Here is a 24,907-nt window from a genome sequence, read left to right as displayed (position 1 = left end):
TGATCTATTTGTCTATCCTTCCACCAATACCAGTCTTGATTACTGTAGCTCTATAATAAGTTTTAGCAGGTAGAATGATTTCTCCCCTCTATTCTTCTTTTCCCCAAATTCTCTTACCACGTGTAGCTTATTTCTTTGCCTTCTACATAAATTTTAGAATAAGCTTGTCTAGATCATCAAAAAAATCTTGCCAGATTTTGAGAAGAAAGGCTAATTAAACTATAATCTTGGGGAAAACTGACATTTTTACTATGCTGAATCTTCTAATTGGTGAGAACAGTATGTCTTTCCATTTTTTTAAATATTCTTTTCAGGGGTGCCTGGGTGGCTCAGTCGGTTAAGCGGCCGACTTCGGCTCAGGTCATGATCTCGCGGTCTGTGAGTTCGAGCCCCGTGTCGGGCTCTGTGCTGACAGCTCAGAGCCTGGAGCCTGTTTCGGATTCTGTGTCTCCCTCTCTCTGACCCTCCCCCGTTGCTCTGTCTCTGTCTCAAAAATAAATTAAAAAAAAACATTAAAAAAATTTTTTTAAATATTCTTTTCAGAGTTAATACTTTCTTATCCATAGGTCCTGTACATATTTTGTTGGATTTACATGTAAGGTATTCTTTTTCCACATTTGTAAATGGTATTGTACTTGAAATACCACTTTGCACATGTTATTTGCTAGTTATATTGAAATACAACTGAGTTTTGTATGTTTATCTCATACCCTGCTATCTTGCTAAGCTCACTTACTAGTTCTACAGGGTTTTTTTGGGGGTTGTTTTTTTCTTTTTTTAGATGCCTGAGGACTGTTCTACATTAAAAAAAAAATCATGTTACCTAAATGGGGGAGGGGTAATTTTATTTCTTCCTTTAATTGGAATGCATTTTATTTCCTCTTCTTGCCTTATTGTGCTGGCTAGGACTCCCAGGACTATAATGAGTAGGAGTGGTGAGAGTAGACAGACATCTTTGCTTAGAAACAACCTTCACATTCTAGGGGCACCTGGGTGGTTCAGTTGGTTAAGCATCCGACTCTTGGTTTTGGCTCAGATCATGATCTCATAGTTTCATGAGTTTGAGCCCTGCATCGCGCTCTGCCCTGGCAGCACAGAGCCTGCTTGGGGTTCTATCTCCCTTTCTCTATTCCTCCCCCACTTGCACTGTCTCTCTCTCTCTTTAAATAAATAAATGAACTTAAAAAAAAAAATGTTGGGGCACCTGGATGGCTCACTCAGTTAAGCATCCAACTCGGTTTCAGCTCAGATTATGATCTCACGGTTCAAGACTTCGAGCCCTGCATTGGGCTCTGTGCTAACAGTGCCTGGAGCCTGCTTAGGATTCTCTGTCTCCCTCTTTCTCTGCCTCTCCCCCACTCGCCCTCTCTCTCAAAAATATTATTATATTATAAAGTACCATGTTAGCTGTAGGTTTTTTAAATATGTTCTTTACTAATTTGAGAAAATTACCCCTATTCCCAGTTTTCTGAGTTGTTTTTTTTCTTTTTTAATCATGAGTAAATACTGAATTTTGTCAAGTGCTTTTTCTGAGTCAACTGATGTGATGGTGTGAATTTTCTTCTTTTGACTATCAATATGGTAGATAACTCTGATTTTTAAATACTGACCAGTTCTGAATCCCTGAAATGAACTCGACTTGGTCATGGCATATAATCCTTTTTACATATTGCTTAATTCTATCTGCTAATATTTTGGTAAGGATTTTCTTATCTTTAGGAATTAAGAGTACTGGCTTGGTCAATTTTAACTGTCTTTGGTTTAGTATCAAGATAAAAGTAACTTCACAAAACAAATTGGGAAGGGTCCCCTTCGTTTCTAGTTTTTAGAAGAAGACTGTGTACTTGGTGCTCACTGTTCTAAAATGTTTGACACAAGGCTCCAGTGAAACCATCCCAACTTGGGAGACTCAATTTTTGAGAAATTTTTAATTATGAATTTAATACCTTAACAGTTATGGGGCTATTCACATTATCTAATTCATACTGGAAGAATTATTGTGCTTTTGAAGAATTGATTCATATAAATTATCCAATTTATGTGTGCAGAGTTATTTGTTGTAGTCCCTTATTATCCTCTTGATATCTGCATGATCGGTAGTGATATTCATTTCATTCCTAATACTGTAAATTTTTGCCTCCCCCCCTTACTACAGGTGTGTCAACTGTATTGATCTTTCCAAAGAACTAGCTCTGCGTTTCACTGATTTTTTTGTTTTTGTTTTCAATGTCACTGATTCTGCTCTTTTCTTTATTATGCCCTTCCTTCTGCTCACTTTGGGTTCCTTTTGCTCTTCTTTTTTCAGGTTAGCTGGAAGCTTAGTGATTTGAAACGTCTCCCCTTTTTTACTAATATAACCATTTTAATAAAGGTGAGCATTTAATGCTGTAAGTTTCCCTCTCAGTACTGCTTCAGCTGTGTCTCAAATTTTGATATATTTTCATTTTCATTCATTTCAAAGTTTTTGTGGTTGTTTTTATTAATTTCCCTTAAGTCCTCTTCTTTGACTCATATTATTTAAATGTTTTGTGTATTTTTCTTTTTTGTTAGTATTTTTTATTTTTTTTAAGCTTATTTATTTAGAAAGAGCAAGGGAGAGCGAGAGTGTGCATGCACGGGAGGGACAGAGAGAGGGGGAGGGAGAGAATCCCAAGCAGGCTCCATGCTATTAGCACAAGCTTGACATGGAACCATGAAATCATGACCTAAGCCAAAATCAAGAGTCGATGCTTACAACTGAGGCACCCTGGTGCTCCACATTGTGTATTTTTCAAACGTCTGGTGCCTTACCAGTTATCTTTTTGTTATTGATTTCCAACTTGATTCTGCCATTGTTGAAAAACACACAACGATTTTAATTTTTTTTCTTTTTTTTTTTTTTTTTTAGCTTTTAAAAAAGATGTTTATTATTAACAGAGGGGGTGAGGGAGAATATGAATGTGAAGCAGGCTCCAGGCTCTGAGCTGTCAGCACAGAGCCTGATGCGGGGTTTGTCAATGGTGTTGTTGAGCTCTTTATTTGCTAATTTTCTGTCTAGAGGTTCTACCTATTATTGACAGAGGGGCATCAAAGTCTCCAACTATAACTGTAGACTTGCCAATTTCTCCTTTCATTTTGGACAATACTCTCATATATTTTTCAGCTCTGTTATTTGGTAAATACACATTTAGGATTGTGGTCTTCTTGATGAACTAACCTTTTTATCACTATATAATAATACCCCTATTTCTAGTAATTTTCTTTGCTCTCAAGTCTGCTTTACCTGATATTAATGTAGCTATTTCTCTCAATATTTATATAACATTTTTCCATATTTTTACATTTCAGCCTGTCTATACTAATAGATTTGAAGGGAGTTTTTTGTAGCAAGCATACAATTGGGTCATGTTTTTAAATCTGGTATGTGAATCTCTACCCTTTAATTGGTATATAAATGGTCTAACAAAGCCTGCTATTTTAGTTTTGTTTTGTTTCTCATGCTTTACTGTGAATTATCTGTGTTTTTTTAATTCTATTTTCATTCATCTAGTTTTTTGGAGTGTTTCAGTGGTTGCTCTAGGTGTATTATATACACATAACTTATTCTACTGGTGTCATCATTTTATCAGTGCAAGTAAAGTACAGAAACCTTTACATCTTTTTACCCTCTCCCATTTATTATATAACTGTTTTAAATATTTCTTCTACATACATTTAGAACCACATCAAATAATTTATAGTTTTGGCTCAACCACTGAACATAATTTAGGAAATGCAGGAGAAGTGAAGTCTATTGTATTTACCTAGATTTTTAGCTTACCATGTTCTTTCTTAATTCCTAACATTCCTAGACGCCTTCCTTTTATTTCCTTTCTGTTTAGAGCATTTTCTTTAGCCATTTTTTAAGGTAGGTCTACTGGTGGCAAATTCCCTTAGTGTTCCCTCATCCAAGATCTTGATTTCCCCTTCATTCCTGAAGAATATTTTCAGTGGTTGTAAGATTCTAGTTGACAGTGCTTTTCTTTCAACACTTGAAAACATGTGCCACTTTCTTCTGGTCTCCATAACTTTTGATGACAAATTTGCTTATGAGAAATCAGGGTGCTTGTACCCTGTAAGAAAAGGTAACTTTCTCATTTGCTGCTTTCAAGGTATTTGTCTTTAGTTTCCAGAAGTTTGACTATAATTGGACTTGATGTAGAGTGATTCTGATTTACCCTGTTGGGAGTTTGCTTAGCTCTTCAGATCTATAGCTTTATGCCTTTTGCCAAATTTGGGAAATTTTCAGCCATTATTTCTTCAAGTATTTTTCCAGCCCTATCTTCCTTTTCCTCTCCTTCCAGGACTCCAATGACACAAATCTTAGATCTTTTATTATAGTACCATAGGTCCTGAGGACCTTTTTAAAAATGTTCTCCAGTCTTCTCTCTGCTGTTTAGACTGGGCAATTTCTGTTGTTCTATCTTCAAGTTCACTGAATCTTTCTGCTGTCTCTTCCATTCTGCTGTTGAGCCTATTCATCAAGTTTTTCATTTTGGTATTACATTTTTTCAGTTCTAAATTCCCCTTTCACTTTTCTTTATATCTGTGATTTCTTCTCTGAGATTTCCTATTTTCCTCATTTATTTCAAAAAGTTTGGGATCTCCCACTAAAGTATTTCTATAACTATTTAAAAATATTTGTCATATAATTCTAACATCTGTCATTTTGCTGTTTTTATCTTTTGATTGTCCCTACTTTCATTCAAAGTAAGATTCTTCTGGTTCTTGTATATAGAGTGATTTTTTTTTTTTTAAATGAAACCCAAACATTTTGGGTTTTATGAGATTCTAAACCCTATTTGAATTTTCTGGTTTACTGGCTTCCTTTGACACTGCTCCAGTGAAAGAAAAGGTTCCTGCTTCATTACTGCCAGGTGGAAGAAGTCCAAGTTTCCCACATGGCCTCTGCTGACACCTGAGGTGGGAAGGGGCTCTTCATTACTGCTGGGCAAGGGTTGGGATTCTGACTGCTCAGTAGGCCTCTGCTGCTAACACCCTGGCTGTGAGGGGAAGGCATGTCTCATTACATCTCCCCTGATAGCCTCTACTGACACCATTGGTGGGAAGGGGCTACTCTCCTTACTGTTCAAAGATGGCAAAAATCCTGACTCTTCACTAGGTCTCTTCTGACATCATTCCAGTAGGGACAGAAAGAAGTACCTCTTTACTACGAGGTAGGAGTGAAGGCTAGGCTCCCCATGTGTCTCTAATGACAGTGAACCAGGGGAACAGGAGAACAGTAGTGGGAAGGTTTGTTACTGCCCAGCAGGGATAAAACTCCTGCCTACCTACTCAGCCTTCTCTGAAAACTACCCAGGCAGGGGACTAGAAAGCCTAGTTACAACTTCATGAGAACAGAAGTCTGGGCTCCCTACTTAGCCTCGGCTGGCATGAGTTAAGATGGGGGCCACAGTCTTTCTGTGGTGTTTGGCTAGAGCAGAATGGTTATTGCCTAAAAGTTTTCTGCCTTACTAGGCTGTCCCTTTCCTGGTCTTTTGGCTGGAGACAGCAGGCTTTTCAATCTGTGCCTGTTCATTTCCAGGTTGCCAGCTTCTTCAGTTCCAAGTTTGGACTATATTAGGCGAAAAGAAAACCCAGGGAACTCACCCCATGTCATTCCTTGAGTCCTGAGGTCCCTAGTCTTTATGCCTTTTCTCCACCTTTCAGAGTCTTCTTATGTTTTATTTTATATATAATGTTCAAGACTTTCAGTTGTTTTAGCAGGAGGAATAGGGCAATGTACATCTACTCCATCTTCCTGAAAGCAGAAGTCCCCACTTTTTAAACTGGTTCCCACTATGTCCAACCACACAAATTCCTAGAAAAATGAGGGTAGAGTCTGTGGAAGAGATTTTTCTTTATGTGATGCTTACATATTTGGACAAATATGGACCACTCCACCATCCAAATGAGTTATGTGGCTAAGCCAGATATTTAAGAATGTCCAAATCATCTGTTAATTCAGGGTAGAACCTATGGTATAAATTTGTGCATACTAAACACTTGAAATGCTTATGATTCCATAAGTACTTATGAATTAAATAATGTTGCATTAAAAACTTTAAAACAATCATTAAACTATGTTTACTTATGGAACAGAAGTCTTTCACACAATCTGATCTTTCCAAAGACACTTATAAACCCAATTTCAGACTTCTGAATACATTTTGTGATAATAAAGATATTTAAATGTACTTACCTAATAATAGAATAAAAGTATATAAATAGAAAACGGGTCTAAAACAATGCCTACACAGACTAGGCAACTCAATAAATATGTTACATGACAAAAGATATACATAAAAATATAGTGTCGAAAATTTACCATTAAATAGACAAGCTTCTCCCTAGTTAATGTCAAACCTATGAGGCTATACCATTTTTGCTTAATTTGTGAAATATGCTGTCAGTAAAAATTAATACTTCCAATTTTTATCTATTATTAGCATGTATTTAGGACTATCTCATTATAAGAATATATTCTCAAATGTGCTTAGCAATAAGCAGATGCAAGTTTCTTTGATTATGAAATTTAGAGAGATTTGTTTAGACTGCTCTAATCAACGAAAAGAAAAGGTTCTAGTTATCTCACAAATCATTAAAAAAAAATTTTAAAGGGTAAAAAAAGGAATTTTTGTTAAAATGGTAACAAATGTCCCACAGTAAAAGAAAATTACAGTTAAGTAAATTTCTCTACTACAGGAAACCTCAGGGCATTTAAAATAAAATATGTACTGTTAACTTCTCAAAGAGGATTACAGTTATACCATTTCCCAAATTTAATCAAAGAGGCCTCCTAAACTTCTATTAAATCCTGTTGGAGATGGAGTGTTAAAAAGAACTCAATCTGAGAGATAAGAGAATGGCAAAAGAACCATGAAACACTGATTCCCACTTGGCCAGGCAAAATGAAGACAAGCAATTTAATAAATACCACAGCTATAATGACTAAAATGTAATTGAATAAAGAAAATATCATTAAAAGCTATTTTAAAAACTGCAGGCGATTCTTAGCACTCATTTAAAAAGTAGTCTGCTATCAATCATGCTGAAAGATGACCATAAAAATTTATTATAAATGTCATAATGATAAATTAGCTAAGTGTTAATTCCATTCCTATTTTAATCTGAAATATTACTCTCAAGTTAAATTTGTTTGAACACAGAGATAAAACAACTCTAGAAACTGGATGTTTCAGATGAAGGTTTAAAAAAAAACTTTAATTTTTAATAGAACCTCACACTTAATTGTCTGAGATTAAGCATCAGGTGTTAACCTCACGGTATACACGTATCTATGATATTGTGGCTCATTGAAAAGAATATACAGTAAACAGAACACAGAATTATCAATGTACGTGTAAGTATATACATGTGTTTATGTGTGTGCATATATCCAAGAAAGAGTCCGTTAATAAAAGTAAGAAAATAAATTTTAAGAGTTCAAGTCAAATTAAGCCAAATATTAAATAGTGTGAACGAAATTTAACTAGATTTTTTACAATCCACATTTATACCTAATTCTTTTTGAAAACACATAGAATTAACAAAATACACAATGGCAAGCAGTGATATAAAACTAATTTTAGATGGCTGTGTGATGCTTTCTGTGGCTTCAAAAGTGTAGATTATAGGTTTTGAATTCAGAAAATAATGGGAATTTACTTACCTCTAACTAAAGTTCTCTGAAGGTAGTATCCTCCTTAGAACCCCTATCTTGGGTAGTTCACCTGCTATAATTTCCCTAAAGAGATTCCAGCAAAATCTAGCAATTTTTAAGTTCCCTTCTGCAAGCCCTATTAGCGCATGCATGTGTGTTATATAAACTTGCTCACATAATTGCTTCATAGCTATAACTTCCAATTCCCACTGAATCAACACCACCACTATCCATGTATCAGTGGAGGACACTACCTTTGGAGAATGTCATTTAGAAATGTGTCTTTTTTCACTTCTCCAGAAGTATCCTCCAAATCACTCCATTGCTATCTCTATCACATACTTAAGAGAGTGGTGGTAAATCAGCAGTGAAAAAATAATGACAAAAAGATTTAGCTAAGCAATTATACTTGCTGAATACTCAAATATATGCCAATATAACAAAACAAACAGCACCAGCTTCCTCAACATTCAATTAATATGTAAAAAAACTAAACTGAACATTTATGTGAAAAATCTTTCATAAAAAATACTTTCATAACCAAAGCAACGCAGAAAAAATTGTCTTTATCACCTGAGACTACCAAATATTTCCCTAGTATATTCTGCTAAAGTGCCAATATTAAAAACGATTAGGAAATAAGTATTACAAGACAAGAATTTTTCAATATGACACTTCTACCTTAAACTAAAAAATAAAAATCAAAAATCAAAACAAAAATGAAAAACAAAACTAGCCACTTACACCAAGGCCAATCTTCTATACCTAGAATGGCAATTTACAAAGGGTACTATTAACAAAATTTCTCAAATCTATTCAGAAAAGGGGCTGAAACACAGTGCAGGAAAGAAGACTTAATCTTACACTATTCAGAAAAGGTCTTCTACTTTGGATTTCCATGGACTGATTCCATAACTTCTTATAATTTCTTGATAGCCATATGAAAGTAGGAGAAAAAAGCAAAGGGAAATAATTGTCCTAGAGGCTAGAGGAACAAATCATACTAGACGCACTATTTTAGAGGATAAAAGTATGGAGTAGCTTTAAAAACACTGATTTTTAGCTACAAACCACCATCAGCTTGATAACAACATAAGTAAGGCCCAAAACAAGATGACTCTGAAAGTCTCCCCTGGCTCCTAATAGATTCAGAATAAATGTTTCTGGACATTCTAATTTTAAAAATCAACTTAAACTCCTTTCCATGGCTCTCCTTTTGTGTAAGTAAATACAATAAAATACAATAATAAAATTATCAAAAAGCAATTAAGATATAGATAAGAATGAGAAAATCTTAGATAAGCTCCCAAGTGGATTCTCAGTATATAAATAATTAAGCTAATTTTAATCAATCAATCAATTTACATCTGATTCTTCAAATTACTGTGCTTCTACAATGCATGATTTTAAATTAAAGAATAGGGATGTTTCCTTTAAAAAATGTGGCCTCTGTCTATCATAAAAACCAGAGGTTTTTTTTCCCAATTTTAAAAAATATATGGAAATAGGCACACAAAACAAAAAGTACTTTCTGATACAAAAAAATGGTCACAAAACAGCGTTTATAAAATAGACTATTTACAGGGGAAAAGGATAAAGTGAGATAATCTAGTCATCTATCAGAAAGAATAAAATACTAAACCATGAGGCCATACATTTGCATTCACTTTCCTTTTTATACATGCACTATTAGGACTCACTGAAGGGTCAAAAATCTTCTAGATCTTGCTAGTTTAAGAGCAGGAATTACTAACAACCCAAGAAGGTGTATCTAGGATGATACTTACCTCACAATAGATTATACCACTGTGCTATTATGTATTCTGTGTATGGATACACAAGCAGTCAGCTGAAAGGTACACACCACACTAGCAAATGCTTGACTGGACCCATAAGGCCGGATGACCAATGGAATATCAAGATATGTGTCGATTCTCCAGCCCTCATAACCACATTCCAGACATCTCACGTAGTCCTTCAGCTTGCCTTGATATAGTTCATTTATAAGATCAGCCTAAAAATAAAAACATTAAAAAGTATTCCTTAAAATTCATTTTTAAAATACACAAAAACACAATAATACCTGTTTTTAAAAATAAATTTCGAAGGATATTCATTCTTTATTGCTGAAGTTGTGGAAAGCTTTAAGATTTATCTAAAAGTCTAGGGGCGCCAGGGTGGCTCAGTCGGTTAAGAAGTCCGACTTCAGCTCAGGTCATGATCTCGCAGTCTGTGAGTTCAAGCCCCGAGTAGGGCTCTGTGCTGACAGCTCAGAGCCTGGAGCCTGCTTCGGATTCTGTGTCTCCCTCTCGCTGCGCCTCCCCCATTCTCTCTCTCTTAAAAATAAATAAACATTAAAGAAATTTTTAAAAAATTTATCTACAAGTCTATAAAAAATGAAGTTTTGACACAAATCAACTAAAAATCAGTAAAAATAGATTAACACTAATTTAAGAATCAATGCACAAAAATTAACTAGTTCAATTCTCTTATCACTAAAAACTCCACTACTAAAATGTTTTGTTGAAATCAGTTACCAATTTGTCATACTATTAAGCCTCATATTATCTTTTCATTAGGATGAGAATACATCTATCATTTTAGGCATGTTAATACTTACATAGCTAAATAACCAGCTATTTTTATGGCTTTATACCTGCATGCCACCACTCTCACAAGAATATATTCTGATTTCTAAACTCGTATCTTCCAGCTCAAGGTGCAAATAAAACTTTAACTTTCAATACTAAACATAAAACAATTCTAAGGGGAAACATACTGCAATTTTTTTAATGTATAGAAGTTAAAAAAAAAATCTTCAACTCCATCTCTGTCAAAATATCCTCATTTAAAAGAATGGATCTCTCACTAAATCCCCAAATTTAGCCAAATGGGGTTCTTCTGGCCCAAAAAAAGGCAGTTAGTTAACTCGCTAAGTAAGGACCCTCCATGTGAATGTCTTGCTTCAAAATTCTTATACCAAAATTTGGGAACGCCGCAGGATTGCCCCAGCTGATCTTAATGGAATTGTTGACCCACAGAGAGACACAATAAGGGGAAGAATAACTTCAGACCTATGAAGAAGAAACTGCCCCTAATACCATTTACATAAAGTTACTAAAATACAATAGGACTATGTAGAGAAACTAGATCACTATGTAAACTTAAAATTTTTTCAATATCTCTTAAGAATACAAAAGAAAGTGTATTAGTCTACCTCTTCCATAAATTTATCTCTCTTCAAATATCTAGGACTTACATTAGCATTAAATTAGGACCCAACATCACTGCCTATACTAATACCATTTATATAATGAAGCCTTCTTCATTCATGTGCCCCAGTCATATTTGATTATGTTTTCTACATCAGGGAGGGCATTTCTAAATGGTTCAAACCAGTGTTTTTCAATCAGTTTTGGTAACAACCCACAGTAAGAGAATAATTTAGATCACAATCCAGTACATCTAACTGTAACAAAATTTGCACAAAATAATATTTATCGTTACTTTAGTGATGTTCTCTTATATTTGTCTATACTATTCCATTTTTTTAACTGTTGATGTTTATTAACTAAAATGATTTCATAACACACAAAAGGATCACAACTTCCAGTTTGAAAAACTCTGGCCCAAACCATCATAATAATTCTAATCAGAGGGCAGACCCTCCAGGCTATCTTCCAGATTAGTATCCCTTTTTTATCCCTGTGATCCCCAGTCATTAGAGCCAGTATCAACCTTCTTCCTTACTGAGTTTTGAGCCCCACCCCCCTAGTTCAACCTAACTCTTCATGTCACAGTGATATATCTAATGCTCTCCCCACCTCTAACATGTTCTTTTTCCATTGGAAGAAAAATAGAGTCACAGATTAACAGGAATCCTAAACGTCAAAGCATAACTCTTTGGTCAAATGAAGGGAATAATCAATATACTTAATCTGCTACAGATTATATAGTTTACTTAGTAAATATCTGAAAATACTGTTCAAAAATCATCCCCAACACACACACACACACACACGAATTACACAGTTTTTAGTTAAAAGAGATCATCTAGGGGCGCCTGGGTGGCGCAGTCGGTTAAGCGTCCGACTTCAGCCAGGTCACGATCTCGTGGTCCGTGAGTTCGAGCCCCGCGTCAGGCTCTGGGCTGATGGCTCAGAGCCTGCAGCCTGTTTCCGATTCTGTGTCTCCCTCTCTCTCTGCCCCTCCCCCGTTCATGCTCTGTCTCTCTCTGTCCCAAAAATAAATAAACGTTGGGGGAAAAAAAAAAAAAAAAAAGAGATCATCTAGATCACAAAACCCAACTTCCTTATTTTAAAGAGGAGGAAACTGAGGCCTAAGGTGGTTTAATGAGGATCTGTATGACTCAGTTAATGTCCAAGTGAGAACCTAGTACTTTCAATTCCCCATTCAGTACTTTAACAACTGGACTATTCCCAAAGTTTTAAAACATTTCAATAGAATAAAAGTCACTTATGAATGATTTATTATAAGACATTCCCCTCAACCCAAGACGAATTACCTGCTCTGTTTGTTTCCATTTCTGTTCCAAAGCATCAAACATGACTCTGCACAGTTCTTGTACATCATGCTGCTGCCAAGCTATTTTAAGATAAAATTTAATTAAAAACAGCAACACATTTAGCATAACAAAACATCAATTTTCTGTTTAAAAGCAAACTGTCAAGAACATGGAAAAGTCTACACAAAATAATTCTAAATTAAACAAAGAACACAAACTATACATTATAGTGATGAAAAAGTAATCACAAGGAAAAGAATCAAGAGATCTTAGTATTTTATAAGTAACACACGCTTTATGGTGCTATGATATTTACTATTTTTGTTATGTTTTACTGTAGAGTTAAGAAATATATTAAGAAAAATCTAGAACAATAAACTTTAAAAGTTTTCATTTAAGTACATAAAAGTAAAATTTAACCAAACTTACTTTACAAGAAATTTTAATTGTTCAAAAATTTACCCTGAGAACTTAAATTTAAAATTTTTTTTTTTTTTCAACGTTTATTTATTTCTGGGACAGAGAGAGACAGAGCATGAACGGGGGAGGGGCAGAGAGAGAGGGAGACACAGAATCGGAAACAGGCTCCAGGCTCTGAGCCATCAGCCCAGAGCCCGACGCGGGGCTCGAACTCACGGACCGCGAGATCGTGACCTGGCTGAAGTCAGACGCTTAACCGACTGCGCCACCCAGGCGCCCCGAGAACTTAAATTTTAAAAACAAGTTATTTCTAAGTCCCAGCAAAAAGCAATGAAAAGGTTTATGGTAAAGTTAATTAACTGTTAATACATATTATTTATAATACTGTCTCCCAGAATTCCTTTGAATACTAGAAACACTTATCATTACAAGAGAATTAGTACCCTCACTACTATCCCATCCAAAGCTCCTTGTAACGTCTGTGGTTTCAATTGCTCTCTTTTTGCTGGTTTGTAACAAAACAAAAAGCCTCTGAAGTTGATATGGGATACTTGTCACTGGATCTTCTTCAGATTCTTCAAATTCCCATCTATTGAAATAAAATATTTGAAAATAAGTTATAAAATATTTTTATATTCTTAAAACATCATTAATGTTAACATCATATAATGCAAGACCTTTGAATATTAACTGAAGCTATTATTATCCAACAAAATAGTAGCCTTTCTCTAATTCATAAATTCAGAAGAAATATAGACTTGAACAAAAAAAAGGCCTAAGAAGGCAACACAAATGAAAGGCAAAGCTCATCTAAAAGTACCCACAGAACTTGAATCTGATCAAGACTCTTGTCCTTATTATTAATTCATACAGGGAACAGAACAATATTAAATGACACTATGGCGTTCAACTAGCAAAATCCAAACTGTGGAAAAGTACAGGAAAAATGACATCAGTTTTCAATATATATCTTTTCAAAAATTAACTGTAAGGAGAAAAAAATATGGAAGGGGATTAAAATAGATTAAGACTCATAACAGTTTTACTGTACGGATCTTGTTTGGATCCCGATTTGAACAGATTGTTTAAAAAAAATTATGAGGCAATCAGGAAAACCTCTGCACTGACCCGAGAGATAATTTACAGATGATGTGATGGGGGTGTGCTTTCAAATAATCAGAATGGAGAGTTTTCCATAAAAAAGACTGGTCATGAGTTGATAAAATCCAAAGCTGGGTGATGGGTACAGAGGGATTCATTACAATGTCCATTTTCACAAGTAAACTTAGATGATGAGCTTACATATGAATGTAAATATAGTGCTGTCTGAGCAACACAATCAATATTAAAAGTTCTAAGAATACTTTAAATACATATCTGCAATAATTTCAAGGATACTGTATAAGAGAAGCACAAAAAAAGGAAAAAATCAGTTAATTTGTACTTTGAAATGTCTTAAAAAATAAGTTATGTATACCTTAAAGAAAATATACAAAACAAGGGCATAATAAATGTATTATTAGATACTCACAAAAATAACTGTCTGACTTTTCGAGTTTATTCAAACATGGAATTTCTTTCAGAGAGCATTTTAAAATACCTAGTGTATATACAGTCTTTTATAAACATACACACACACACACACACACACACACACACACACACACACACCCAACATTATATTTTAATGAGAAACAAAGTTTGTAAGTTTAAAAAGATATCTTTGTTTCTTAAACTGAGAAGTGAAAAGAAAGGAGAATATGGTTTACATATTCAGATTATCTCAAAAAGCAGACAACAATTCTTTATAAAGATGTTAAAGCTAGGGGAACCTGGGTGACTCAGTCTGTTAAGCGTCCAACTGTTGATTTCGGCTCAGGACATGATCTCAACAGTTCGTGGGACTGAGCCCCAAGTCAGGCTCTGCACTGACAGCTGCTTGGGATTCTTTCTCTCCTTCTCTCTCTGCCCCTCCGCTGCTTGGTCTCACTCTCTCTCAAAATCAATAAATAAATAAACTTAAAAAAAAATAAAGATGTTAAAGCTATAAGTGAGGGAAGCTTAAATAAAGTAAGCTTATCCCAAATGTAAATCTTATTAATTTTATCCTTTGCTAGTCTACATTTCTGGTTCTCTCTCTGCACAAATTTTTCATATGCCAGTCTCTCAAAAGATCTTTTCCTTAAATACTATTCAAGGTATGTCTTTATGAAGTGAGAAATGCCCCAAACTTTACAAATAAGTGTAAGAAGGTAAATTAGATTTTATTAGTTAAAACCTATACTTTCATTCTTAAATCAATTTTATTTATAAAATCTTTTTGAATACTCACTTATATAATGCATTCCTAAATTCAGGAGTCATAAAAAGTGTCTGCAAAAGGCTGTTCAAGTAGCAAGTCATTGCTTGGTTTACTAATCCCACATATCCTTTAAAAAGAAAACACAAATACACATAAATCAACATTTACATTAAAAATAACAAAAAGAAAGCTTAATAAGAATTGAATGTACAGTGAAAACTGAGAGACTACGGTTACTAAATTGGAAATTATTTTAATTTTTCAATAGCACCTAAGAAAGACTTTTTTTCTAAAATGTGCTCTATGTAAAAACCTTGCTTCGCAGAACAAGTGAGGATATCTTGTTTTTTTTAAATTTTTTTTTTTCAACGTTTATTTATTTTTGGGACAGAGAGAGACAGAGCATGAACGGGGGAGGGGCAGAGAGAGAGGGAGACACAGAATTGGAAACAGGCTCCAGGCTCTGAGCCATCAGCCCAGAGCCCGACGCGGGGCTCGAACTCACGGACCGCGAGATCGTGACCTGGCTGAAGTCGGACGCTTAACCGACTGTGCCACCCAGGCGCCCCGAGGATATCTTGTTTAATGTCCAGAGATATGCATGGGTATTATCTAGCATTTAATAAAATTTAAAGAGGAATACTTCAATATAGGTATGTTTAACTGACATAAAAATAACCTTTGTTCCCCAAATTTACTTTAATGATCACACACCCAAAATAGGAAAACTGAACTGAACCAGCTATCTCTTGCTATCAGGCCCTATAAACCAATTCATGCCAAGAATTAATAACATAGGAGATAAATTCATTATATAAAAACTCGGAGTGACTTCCTCTATTTTAACAAGTCCATGAAGTATGAGATTCTATACATCAGCACACTCTGCAAGAGTAACTATAAAGTAAAAAGAGAAGTCAAAAGTAGGGAAGAATAGAGAGAGGGAGGGGGGATGGGAGGAGGGAAAAAAGGAGAAGCATATAGGAACTTAAAATTTAAGTGAATGATTAGAATTATTCAGCTTTATAAATCTGATTGGACATGGCTACCACCGTTTAGAACATTTTTGGAATGTCTCTTTTGAATTAGACTTCAGGCCCAGTTTATGAGATACACATACACAAAAAAATCAGTCTCATCATTTTAGTTTACCTCATTATGTGAGAAGAATGTGGTAAACACTTTGCTTAATAATTTTTTTTTTATTTTCAACGTTTTATTTTTTGTTTTTTTTTTTATATTTGGGACAGAGAGAGAGACAGAGCATGAACGGGGGAGGGGCAGAGAGAGAGGGAGACACAGAATCGGAAACAGGCTCCAGGCTCTGAGCCATCAGCCCAGAGCCCGACGCGGGGCTCAAACTCACGGACCGCGAGATCGTGACCTGGTTGAAGTCGGACGCTTAACCGACTGCGCCACCCAGGCGCCCCCACTTTGCTTAATAATTAAGCTTATTCACTCCCACTTAATACTAAATGACTTGGGTGTTTCAAAAAAACAAAAAACCTTCAATCTTTTCTCAGTAGATGCTGAAGGTGTTCACTGAAGCCTTTTAAAACACTTTTTCAGCTTCCCAATTATCAAAATGTCTTGAGAAATGGTAGGCTTTGTGGATAACTATATTGCCAAAAATGACGAAAGGACAAACAAATATGCATGCTAAGCCTTGGTCAATTGTGGAAAAGAGGAATAGACTCCACATTATCTGCATGGTTCTAAGAAGATATCGAGTAGCTACTCTGGACTACGGTTCAAGTTTTGATTTCTAATGCCTTTCATATTTAAGAATACTGTGTTTATATATTCTATTCTACATTGTTATAGAATTATAAACTGCTTCAATTCCTAACCACCCCCCACCTGAGCTGTTCTCATAGCAGCCTGTCTTTAATCCATATCAGAGGCTTCAGCTCACTGTCCAGTAATGACCTATTTGCTTGTATGTCTTCCCCATCAGACTGTGAAGGGAGGGATCAAATCTGATTTATCTCTTTATCCTACTGCTTAACACAGAAGCAGGTGAACTTAAGGGGAAAGTGCATATGACTTACAAATAACACAAGTCTATAGGATATGTAGCCTGATTATTCATAATGAAGCATTATTTCATTCTCAGTTATTATAAACAGATTCTTCCCCACAAACAGTGGGGAAGACAGTGCTTTGGCCATGAGACCAGGTTGTTCTACTTTTCCCGGCTGAGGCTGCCTGGAATTTCCCTTCTTTTCCATCTCCTTCCCCCAATCCCTCAACAGTGAAGATGACTACTACTACGGTCCTTTGCGTACCTATAGACCAATCATGTATCATTTATATGTGACCTTGTTTCCCTTCCCTGGGCTTAAAAAAGGGGTGGTAGGAGAAGAGGGTTTAAAGGAAGGAGTAACAGCACTTAATTATTGCCATCACTCTTTATTTTGTCATTAGCAATAAAAATCATATAGAAAAACCTATGGTCCTTTGTACCTGATTTAGCACCATATTTTGCAAAGAATGCAGGGTCTCACATAAAGGCACTATTTTCCAAAACTATGAAGATTTCAGTGATACTAATAAAAGTGCTACTGAATAACAGAAATCTTGTCATTAAGCACTGTCTAAATCAACAAACTTAAATGACAACTGTTACCATGTGGGTCCTATATCTGAAATAGCTATGAATCAATACTGTAAGTGTGAGCTAGTAAGGGAAAAGACGAAAACATGCCATTCTGTGAGGGGCACATGCAGAAAAAAATCCTGAACAGAACCGGCAGGTAACAAGGTAGGCATCAAATAGGCCAAATGAAGTAGGATGTAACAGGCCAACTCCTGGAGCTGATAAAATAAAAGAATTCTTAAAGAAACCGGCCAAGGAAAGTTATCATGGATTCAGATAATGGAAGCACCCTAGTTACAAAGTTTCTAATCATCTGCAAGTCCTCATTAGCCTTCAATCCACTCCTTGCCCCTTAATGTTCATACACACAATACCCCATCCCTGTCCACCCCTACCACCTCCTGTCAAAAACAGTGGCTGGCTACGGGAAAGTTGGTAGGCAGGGGAGACAGGAAAGAATACACCAAATCTCCAAACCTCTTGCATTATGGAGAAATGTGTTCCTAGAGTCCTGAGTCAAAATCATGACAACATCTTCCAATAAAAACATTTGGTACGTGGTACCAAGATTTACAATAATTTAAGGAAAATGAAATTTCAATCACAAAATTATTTTTGAACCACAACTCCTTTAGATGCTTATAGACTATTTTAATTCAGAAAGGCAGTACCCCTAGAACACTAGAGGGAAAATGTAAAAGTAGGGAAAAGGAAGGGAGTAGAGGTGTGTGAGAAACAATAATTGGAAATGAAGGCTACCATTACATGACAATGTAGATCAAAGGCCTCTAAAATTTTTTAAATTAAATTTCAACATAGTAATTCAATTTCTGAGAATTTACCCTAAGGGAATAATCAGAGATAAAAATAAAAACTTATGTACAAGAATGTTCATCATAACATCAGTAATAATTAGACAGCTTAAATATCTAAACTATACAATGGAATACTGTTTTTAAATGCTTATCATATAGTATTAAGAAAAAATACATACAAATCAAAAAATGCTCGTAACCTGATACCCCCATTTGCAACAGAAATAAGCAAAATCACTATAAGTAGTTTCTGCTAGTAGTACTGTGATTTTCACTTTCTTCATTTTAAAGGAGGACAATGAACATGTATTACACTTGCACAATCAAAGAAAGAACTTTTTTTTTTAACGTGTAAGTTACTCTCTAGGAATTTATGGGCATCATAGAGCCGTAGAATATATAGCACAAGGCAGGAGTTCTGTAAATACTCCTATTAAAGGACTAAGTTGGTTGTGAGAATACAAAGCAAATATTCCAAGAATCCTAATTTGTTAAATCTGGAACTTTCTCAAAGTATTCCAACTATCTCAGAATAATCGAGGGTGCTTATTTAAAACAAAATGCAATTTATCCAACCAGTATTCTGGGGAGTAATGCCTTGGAACCTACATTTTTAACAAGTATCCCCAAATGACTTTTAAAGAAATAAAAATCTGAAAATCACTACTCTAGACAGTGTAATGATAAACAGCTTTATTACCTCCAATTATCTGAAACAGAAGATAATTTTGCATTCTTTTATTCCTGGTACATGACTGCAAAAAGTTCTATGGATACAAATGATCCTAAACACCAAATACAACCATCTTTTACTGGTATTTCCAGAAAAAATACACGATTAAGCCTGTACAAATGATCAGCTATAAGGAAATTATTCTACATTTTAATTACAAAATATAGTAAAATAGAAGATTACAGATCACATTAGAACAAAATTTGCAATGTAATGTTATAATTTTATTCTTATACTATGTATTTCATATAATATTTAAAATCATCTCTGTTTTGAAGTTCTTTTTTTTTTTTTTTTTTAATTTTATTTATTTTTGAGACAGAGAGAGACAGAGCATGAGCAGGGGGAGGGGCAGAGAGAGAGGGAGACACAGAATCTGAAGCAGGCTCCAGGTTCTGAGCTGTCAGCACAGAGCCTGATGCGGGACTCAAACTCACAGACTGTGAGATCATGACCTGAGCTGAAGTCGGACGTTTAACCAACTGAGCCACCCAGGCGCCCCTGTTTTGAAGTTTTAAGAGTAAAAGTTCTGAAGTCACACCTAGCATTACCAGCTGTGCAATCAAAGACTTCTTGGAAGCCCAGTTTCCATTTCTTTTAACATAAATAATACTATCTATTGCAAAGGTTTGTTATAGGATAAAATGTTATGTAAAAGTACCCAGATTATATTTAGGCAATTAACCAATCTTATATATACTGAGAAAACTGAAAAAATTAAAAAATCTTTATAATGTTCAGAAAAGAGTTAACAGGAATTTAAAAATTACATGATTAATTTCAAACATACAATTTGATTAAACTACAAGGTGACACAGTAGGTCTAATAAAATAAGCCTAGCCCATCTGCTTCAAAACAGAAGTATCCCTTGGGGCGTCTGGGTGGCTCAGTCGGTTAAGCAGCCGACTTCGGCTCAGGTCATGATCTCTCGGTCCGTGAGTTCAAGCCCCGCGTCAAGCTCTGTGCTGACAGCTCAGAGCCTGGAGCCTGTTTCAGATTCTGTGTCTCCCTCTCTCTGACCCTCCCCTGTTCATGCTCTGTCTCTCTGTCTCAAAAATAAATAAACGTTAAAAAAAAAAATTAAAAAAAACAAAAAAACAGAAGTATCCCCCTTAGTCTACTCTGATCCAAAACAATATAACGGAAACATTCCTTTCCAAAGAAAGTCAGCTTCAGAATTTAAGATAAAATTCAAAATAGAAAACTATCAAAAAGAAAAGTCTTCCTTCAAAATACATTCAATATTTTTTACTTTATTACTAAAGAGTGGCAATAACAATATAGTAAAACCAACATGAAGTTGAGAGAAAAGGAAACCACATATGGCTCTAATTTTATCTATGCTACCTAGTAACCTTGCTTTGGGTCTCAGTTCTCTAATTCATAAAATGAGAGGATTAAGCTTGAGATCTCCAAGATTACTCTGGGTCTAACACAGTATGATTTTATGAAAATACAACCACTCTCACCATAATTAAAAAATCTTACCAGTTTCTGATTTATTCAAGATAGATGAATAGGAGTAGTTTTGGCTGACATAATCACTGGTAGAGCCCACAGAACCTTCTCTTGGAAGTGGACCTATAAATCGGTCATGGACACTATCATCCCCGGCACTGGAATCCTCCTAAAATGCAGCACAACCAATATTTACTGAGTGGCACATGTTGCTCAAACAATGGGGGAAAAAAAACAAACAAAAACCACACTAATTTCTGAGGCAATGAAAAAACATGAGGCCTTACAGTTACCACCAAGACATTCAAAGGAATGTACACCCTCACCATTTCCTACAGGAAGGCTCAAAAGACACCCAATGTAAAACATTTTGGAGAGATGCTCTGGTCTCCTTTCAAAGTTCTTACTTTTGTAACTTTCCTAATTCTTTTTCAAATTTTGTTTATGAGAGAAGGATAAAGTTCCACTGTGAGCTCTTTTGATGACAAGAGTGTATCATTCATTTTTACATCATCCTTGCCAAGCAGACCTGGCAGATAGGGCATACTTAAAAAGTGTTGGATAAAATGGATCGTTTCCTACTGTCTCCAGTAAGAAACTTCTTATTAATGAGAAAGATGTGAAAAAGGATTCAGGGATATATACTTAGCATAAGCAATTAAGATGGAGCTGAAGAGTAATTACTATGCATTTTAAAACATGAATTCCCAAACTGTGGATCTAGAGCTCCCTAAATTAATAGCTAATTTATATTTCAATGTCATTCAGACAAATCAAAATCTTCTCAAGATATCATAAAAGTAACTGACAGGATAGAGCATATTCTAGTATTGCTTCAGTATGGATGCTCTAACTACTGTCTACTGTCCAGACAGGTATTCTAATTCACAATAGACTTCTACATGAAAAGCATCAAAGAGAACTTTTCTTGAGTGAAGTTTCATTGAAGAGAAGTGTTCTAAAAAAAGTCCATAAACTCTGTGAGCCTTACTTTCCTGAGTCAGTAAAACAACAAGGTAAATCAGACCAGGTTTTCTCAATTTTTTTTTAGGAATGCCCCTCAAATTGGGAGTTACTGGATTAGATGACCTCTAAGACCACCGGACCACACAGGAAAGGCAAATACTAAGAGAAAAGAAATAAAGCACATAACTTACAAACTAGCTATTCCAAAAAGAAGGGGGGAGAGTGATAGCAAAAATGTCAGAGTAGAGAATTCTGTGGGTCTGTCCCTACCCCAAAATACAGAAAAATCTAGGCATAACTGCCAAGGACTTACAGCAACTATGCAAATACTTAACCAAAGGAAAGGCCACTGAAACAGAGGAGAAGATCTCTGTGGTATTCTATTTTATCCTAGATCCACCCCAACCCTGTCATGGTGGTAGCCTTGAAGATGGCAACCTCTGTTCCCAGTGCAGCAACGGACTATATACACACACAACAGTGCTTTGGACGTCCACTGTTACCCTATTAACATATACACTTACAACAAACCAACATAAAATACACAAATAATTTATTATATATAAATTACAAATCATATCTCTTCTCCTTCCTTTGGAATCCTGCTTCTCAACAGTGACAGTCCACAAAAAATACGAATATGGGGCTTTCTAAATAGTTTACCAGCAGTATTTGAGGCTGTTCACCATCTTTATCTGTCAAATGCAGAAAGTTCTTCTTTCCTGGCTCAAAATTAGCATCAAGAAGAGACTTGTCACTGGTATGGTCCAGTGGAGCCTATGGGCATAAAATAAAATATCTCAGATTATGAGGAACATTAATTATAATAAAATAAAACAAGTAATATGTAAATGAACACATATCCACAATCCTTGTGCTCAAACACTGTTTTTTAAAGTGAAGATTCTGGTAAATTCTGTTAATCTAGACTTGGAATTAACTCATTTTCTCATATATTAGGATGGCTAAGCCCAGTGACAGTACATATACTGACAGGTATCCCAGATGTTCACATTTCCCAACATTTAAAAAAACTGGAGAGAAAAAAGGTAAGGTTAAGAAGTAATATTAAGTATTGTGCAAAAAAAATAATTATAAACATCTGTGTTTCTATGTTCTCTAAAAAGTCTGCAATATAGTATGTAACACATTTTTATGAAGACTCGCTAAAGATAATTTTATATAATAACTGTAAAAACATGTTTTGATATATGAATATGAGAATTCCCAGATAAGCAACACACTAAGCAACCTAACCAAAATAATTATGTAATATACCAACATGGGCACTTTCAGAAAGACTCCTTAAGGAACAACCTGTCCTAGTAAATGATAACCTATTTCAAGTTCACTGCCAGGATCCAGAGGATTCCAGGGGGACAGAAGTGATTACTCTTTTGAAAATTAAACATCTAAGATCTGTAATCTTTACCTAACTCTTTTATCTGATAGGGCAATTTCATTCTGATACACTCTGGTTGGTGGACGACAGATGGAGCTCTGTGTGCTCCAAGTCTACAGTAGGGACTCACCCACACACTAGTCCATTGTTGAGAAAAATAAGAGATGAAATGGAACACCCCATTCTTTTTGTTTTAAAACTATTTTGTTATATTAAAAGATGTTTTTGATGTTTCCATGACATGAGGAATGCTTCCTTAGAAAAACTTATTTTATGGAAATGCCTTTCTTAGGAACTTACATTATATAAAAGTATAGGTATTAAGGATAAAAATACAAAACCTACCTATAAAAGATGCTGCCACTTGCTATATGTGTGACTCTGAGCAAGTTACCTCCATTTCCCCATGACTCCGCTTCTTTACCTATAATATGAGGCTGCAATAGCAACTACCTCACAGAGCGGTTGTAAGGACTAAATGAGATTTTCTGTATAGAGCCTCATAACAATGATACTAAGCACATAGTAAGTTCAAAATAAGTGTTAAGTACATAAAATAACAAACTTATATGGTCTCTCTTAACAGGCTCACATCTAGAAATCCATGAGCAATATGGGACATAGAAAATCAGAAGCTAAGAGAAGCCACATGGAAGGAGGAAAGGTATGTTTGGGTCCTCTACATTCTCTGATAAGAGATCAGATAATATAGCTGGAATACACAGGAGGTTTTACCTCAACAAATCTGTGTGTATGAGGTGGTGAGTAGCTATGTGGGTTAGGTTTTCACATAAGTATACATAAGCAGGTGCAAAGATTATGCTTTCAGAAATGTACAGTAAGCAAACAAAAATACAGAAGTCAAGTACTTGAAGTCAGTCATAGCCACACAAAGAGAAGAAGGTAATCCTGACATAGAGCTATTTAAACATAGTGTAGGTGCTAATTTTTTTTTTTAATGTTTATTTATTTTTGAGACAGAGACAGAGCACGAGCGGGGAGGGGCAGAGAGACAGGGAGACACAGAATCGGAGGCAGGCTCCAGGCTCTGAGCTGTCAGCACAAAGCCCGATGCGGGGCTCGAACCCACAAACCGTGAAATCATGACTTGAGCCGAAGTCGGATGCTTAACCGACTGAGCCACCCAGGCGCCCCATGTAGGTGCTAATTTAACACACATTTTTAGAGTGCCTAGGGAGACTATCTATGGAAGATGCAAAATTATTACTATGAGGTCCCAGCCACTAAAACATACACATTCTACCACATGGAAAGATACAAATGAATAACAATAAAAAGAAGGCTCTGATAAGTGGTATACCAGAAGAGGAAGTATAATCAGGGTATAAAAAGAAAGATTACTTATAAGGTGGCATGAGGAAACATCATGTAAGGTTTCTTAAAAGTGAAAGGTACATAAGACTTGGGGAGACACACATGATGGTACAGAACTATTCTTTAAAAAGAGGCAACATTAGAAGTTACGTGGTGATATAACAGAGCATTCAGAGTTTCAGATTAAATATTACTTCTCTTTGTATATCTTGTTGGACTACCAATTTTACTGATCAATTTCAGAGGGAAAAGTTGGTTACTTTAAAACATTAGCTCTACCTGCTTCCGATTCTGTGTCTCCCTCTCTCTCTGCCCCTCCCCCGTTCATGCTCTGTCTCTCTCTGTCCCAAAAATAAATAAACATTGAAAAAAAAATTTTTAAAAAAAAGGGGCGCCTGGGTGGCGCAGTCGGTTAAGCGTCCGACTTCAGCCAGGTCACGATCTCGCGGTCCGGGAGTTCGAGCCCCGCGTCAGGCTCCGGGCTGATGGCTCGGAGCCTGGAGCCTGCTTCCGATTCTGTGTCTCCCTCTCTCTCTGCCCCTCCCCCGTTCATGCTCTGTCTCTCTCTGTCCCAAAAATAAATAAACATTGAAAAAAAAAATTTTTTTTAAAACATTAGCTCTATATTTTAAAAATGCAAATAGATTATGGAATAGAAAGCAAAATACCA

At 35.6% G+C, this 24,907-nt stretch overlaps 1 protein-coding gene across 3 annotated transcripts in view; it reads right to left on the bottom strand.

The window, feature by feature from the left end:
• Positions 1–24,907, bottom strand: part of USP47 (ubiquitin specific peptidase 47) — a 108,515-nt gene that overhangs the window by 41,865 nt on the left and 41,743 nt on the right. For all 3 annotated transcript variants that reach the window (XM_047070894.1, XM_047070896.1, XM_047070895.1), the window contains 6 exons: positions 22,164–22,277; positions 20,565–20,703; positions 14,959–15,055; positions 13,070–13,215; positions 12,207–12,286; positions 9,546–9,695 (listed from right to left, as the gene is read on the bottom strand). In XM_047070894.1, the coding sequence (XP_046926850.1) occupies positions 9,546–9,695; positions 12,207–12,286; positions 13,070–13,215; positions 14,959–15,055; positions 20,565–20,703; positions 22,164–22,277 (726 nt within the window). The remainder of the gene's footprint in view (positions 1–9,545; positions 9,696–12,206; positions 12,287–13,069; positions 13,216–14,958; positions 15,056–20,564; positions 20,704–22,163; positions 22,278–24,907) is intronic.

This window comes from Lynx rufus, unplaced genomic scaffold, assembly GCF_022079265.1.
Source record: "Lynx rufus isolate CCGP_SWC_20201006 ecotype Redwood Valley unplaced genomic scaffold, mLynRuf1.p SCAF_9, whole genome shotgun sequence".
NCBI lineage: Eukaryota > Metazoa > Chordata > Mammalia > Carnivora > Felidae > Lynx > Lynx rufus.
Note: the sequence above shows the minus strand (reverse complement) of the source record. Positions and strands in the feature narration are given on the sequence as shown.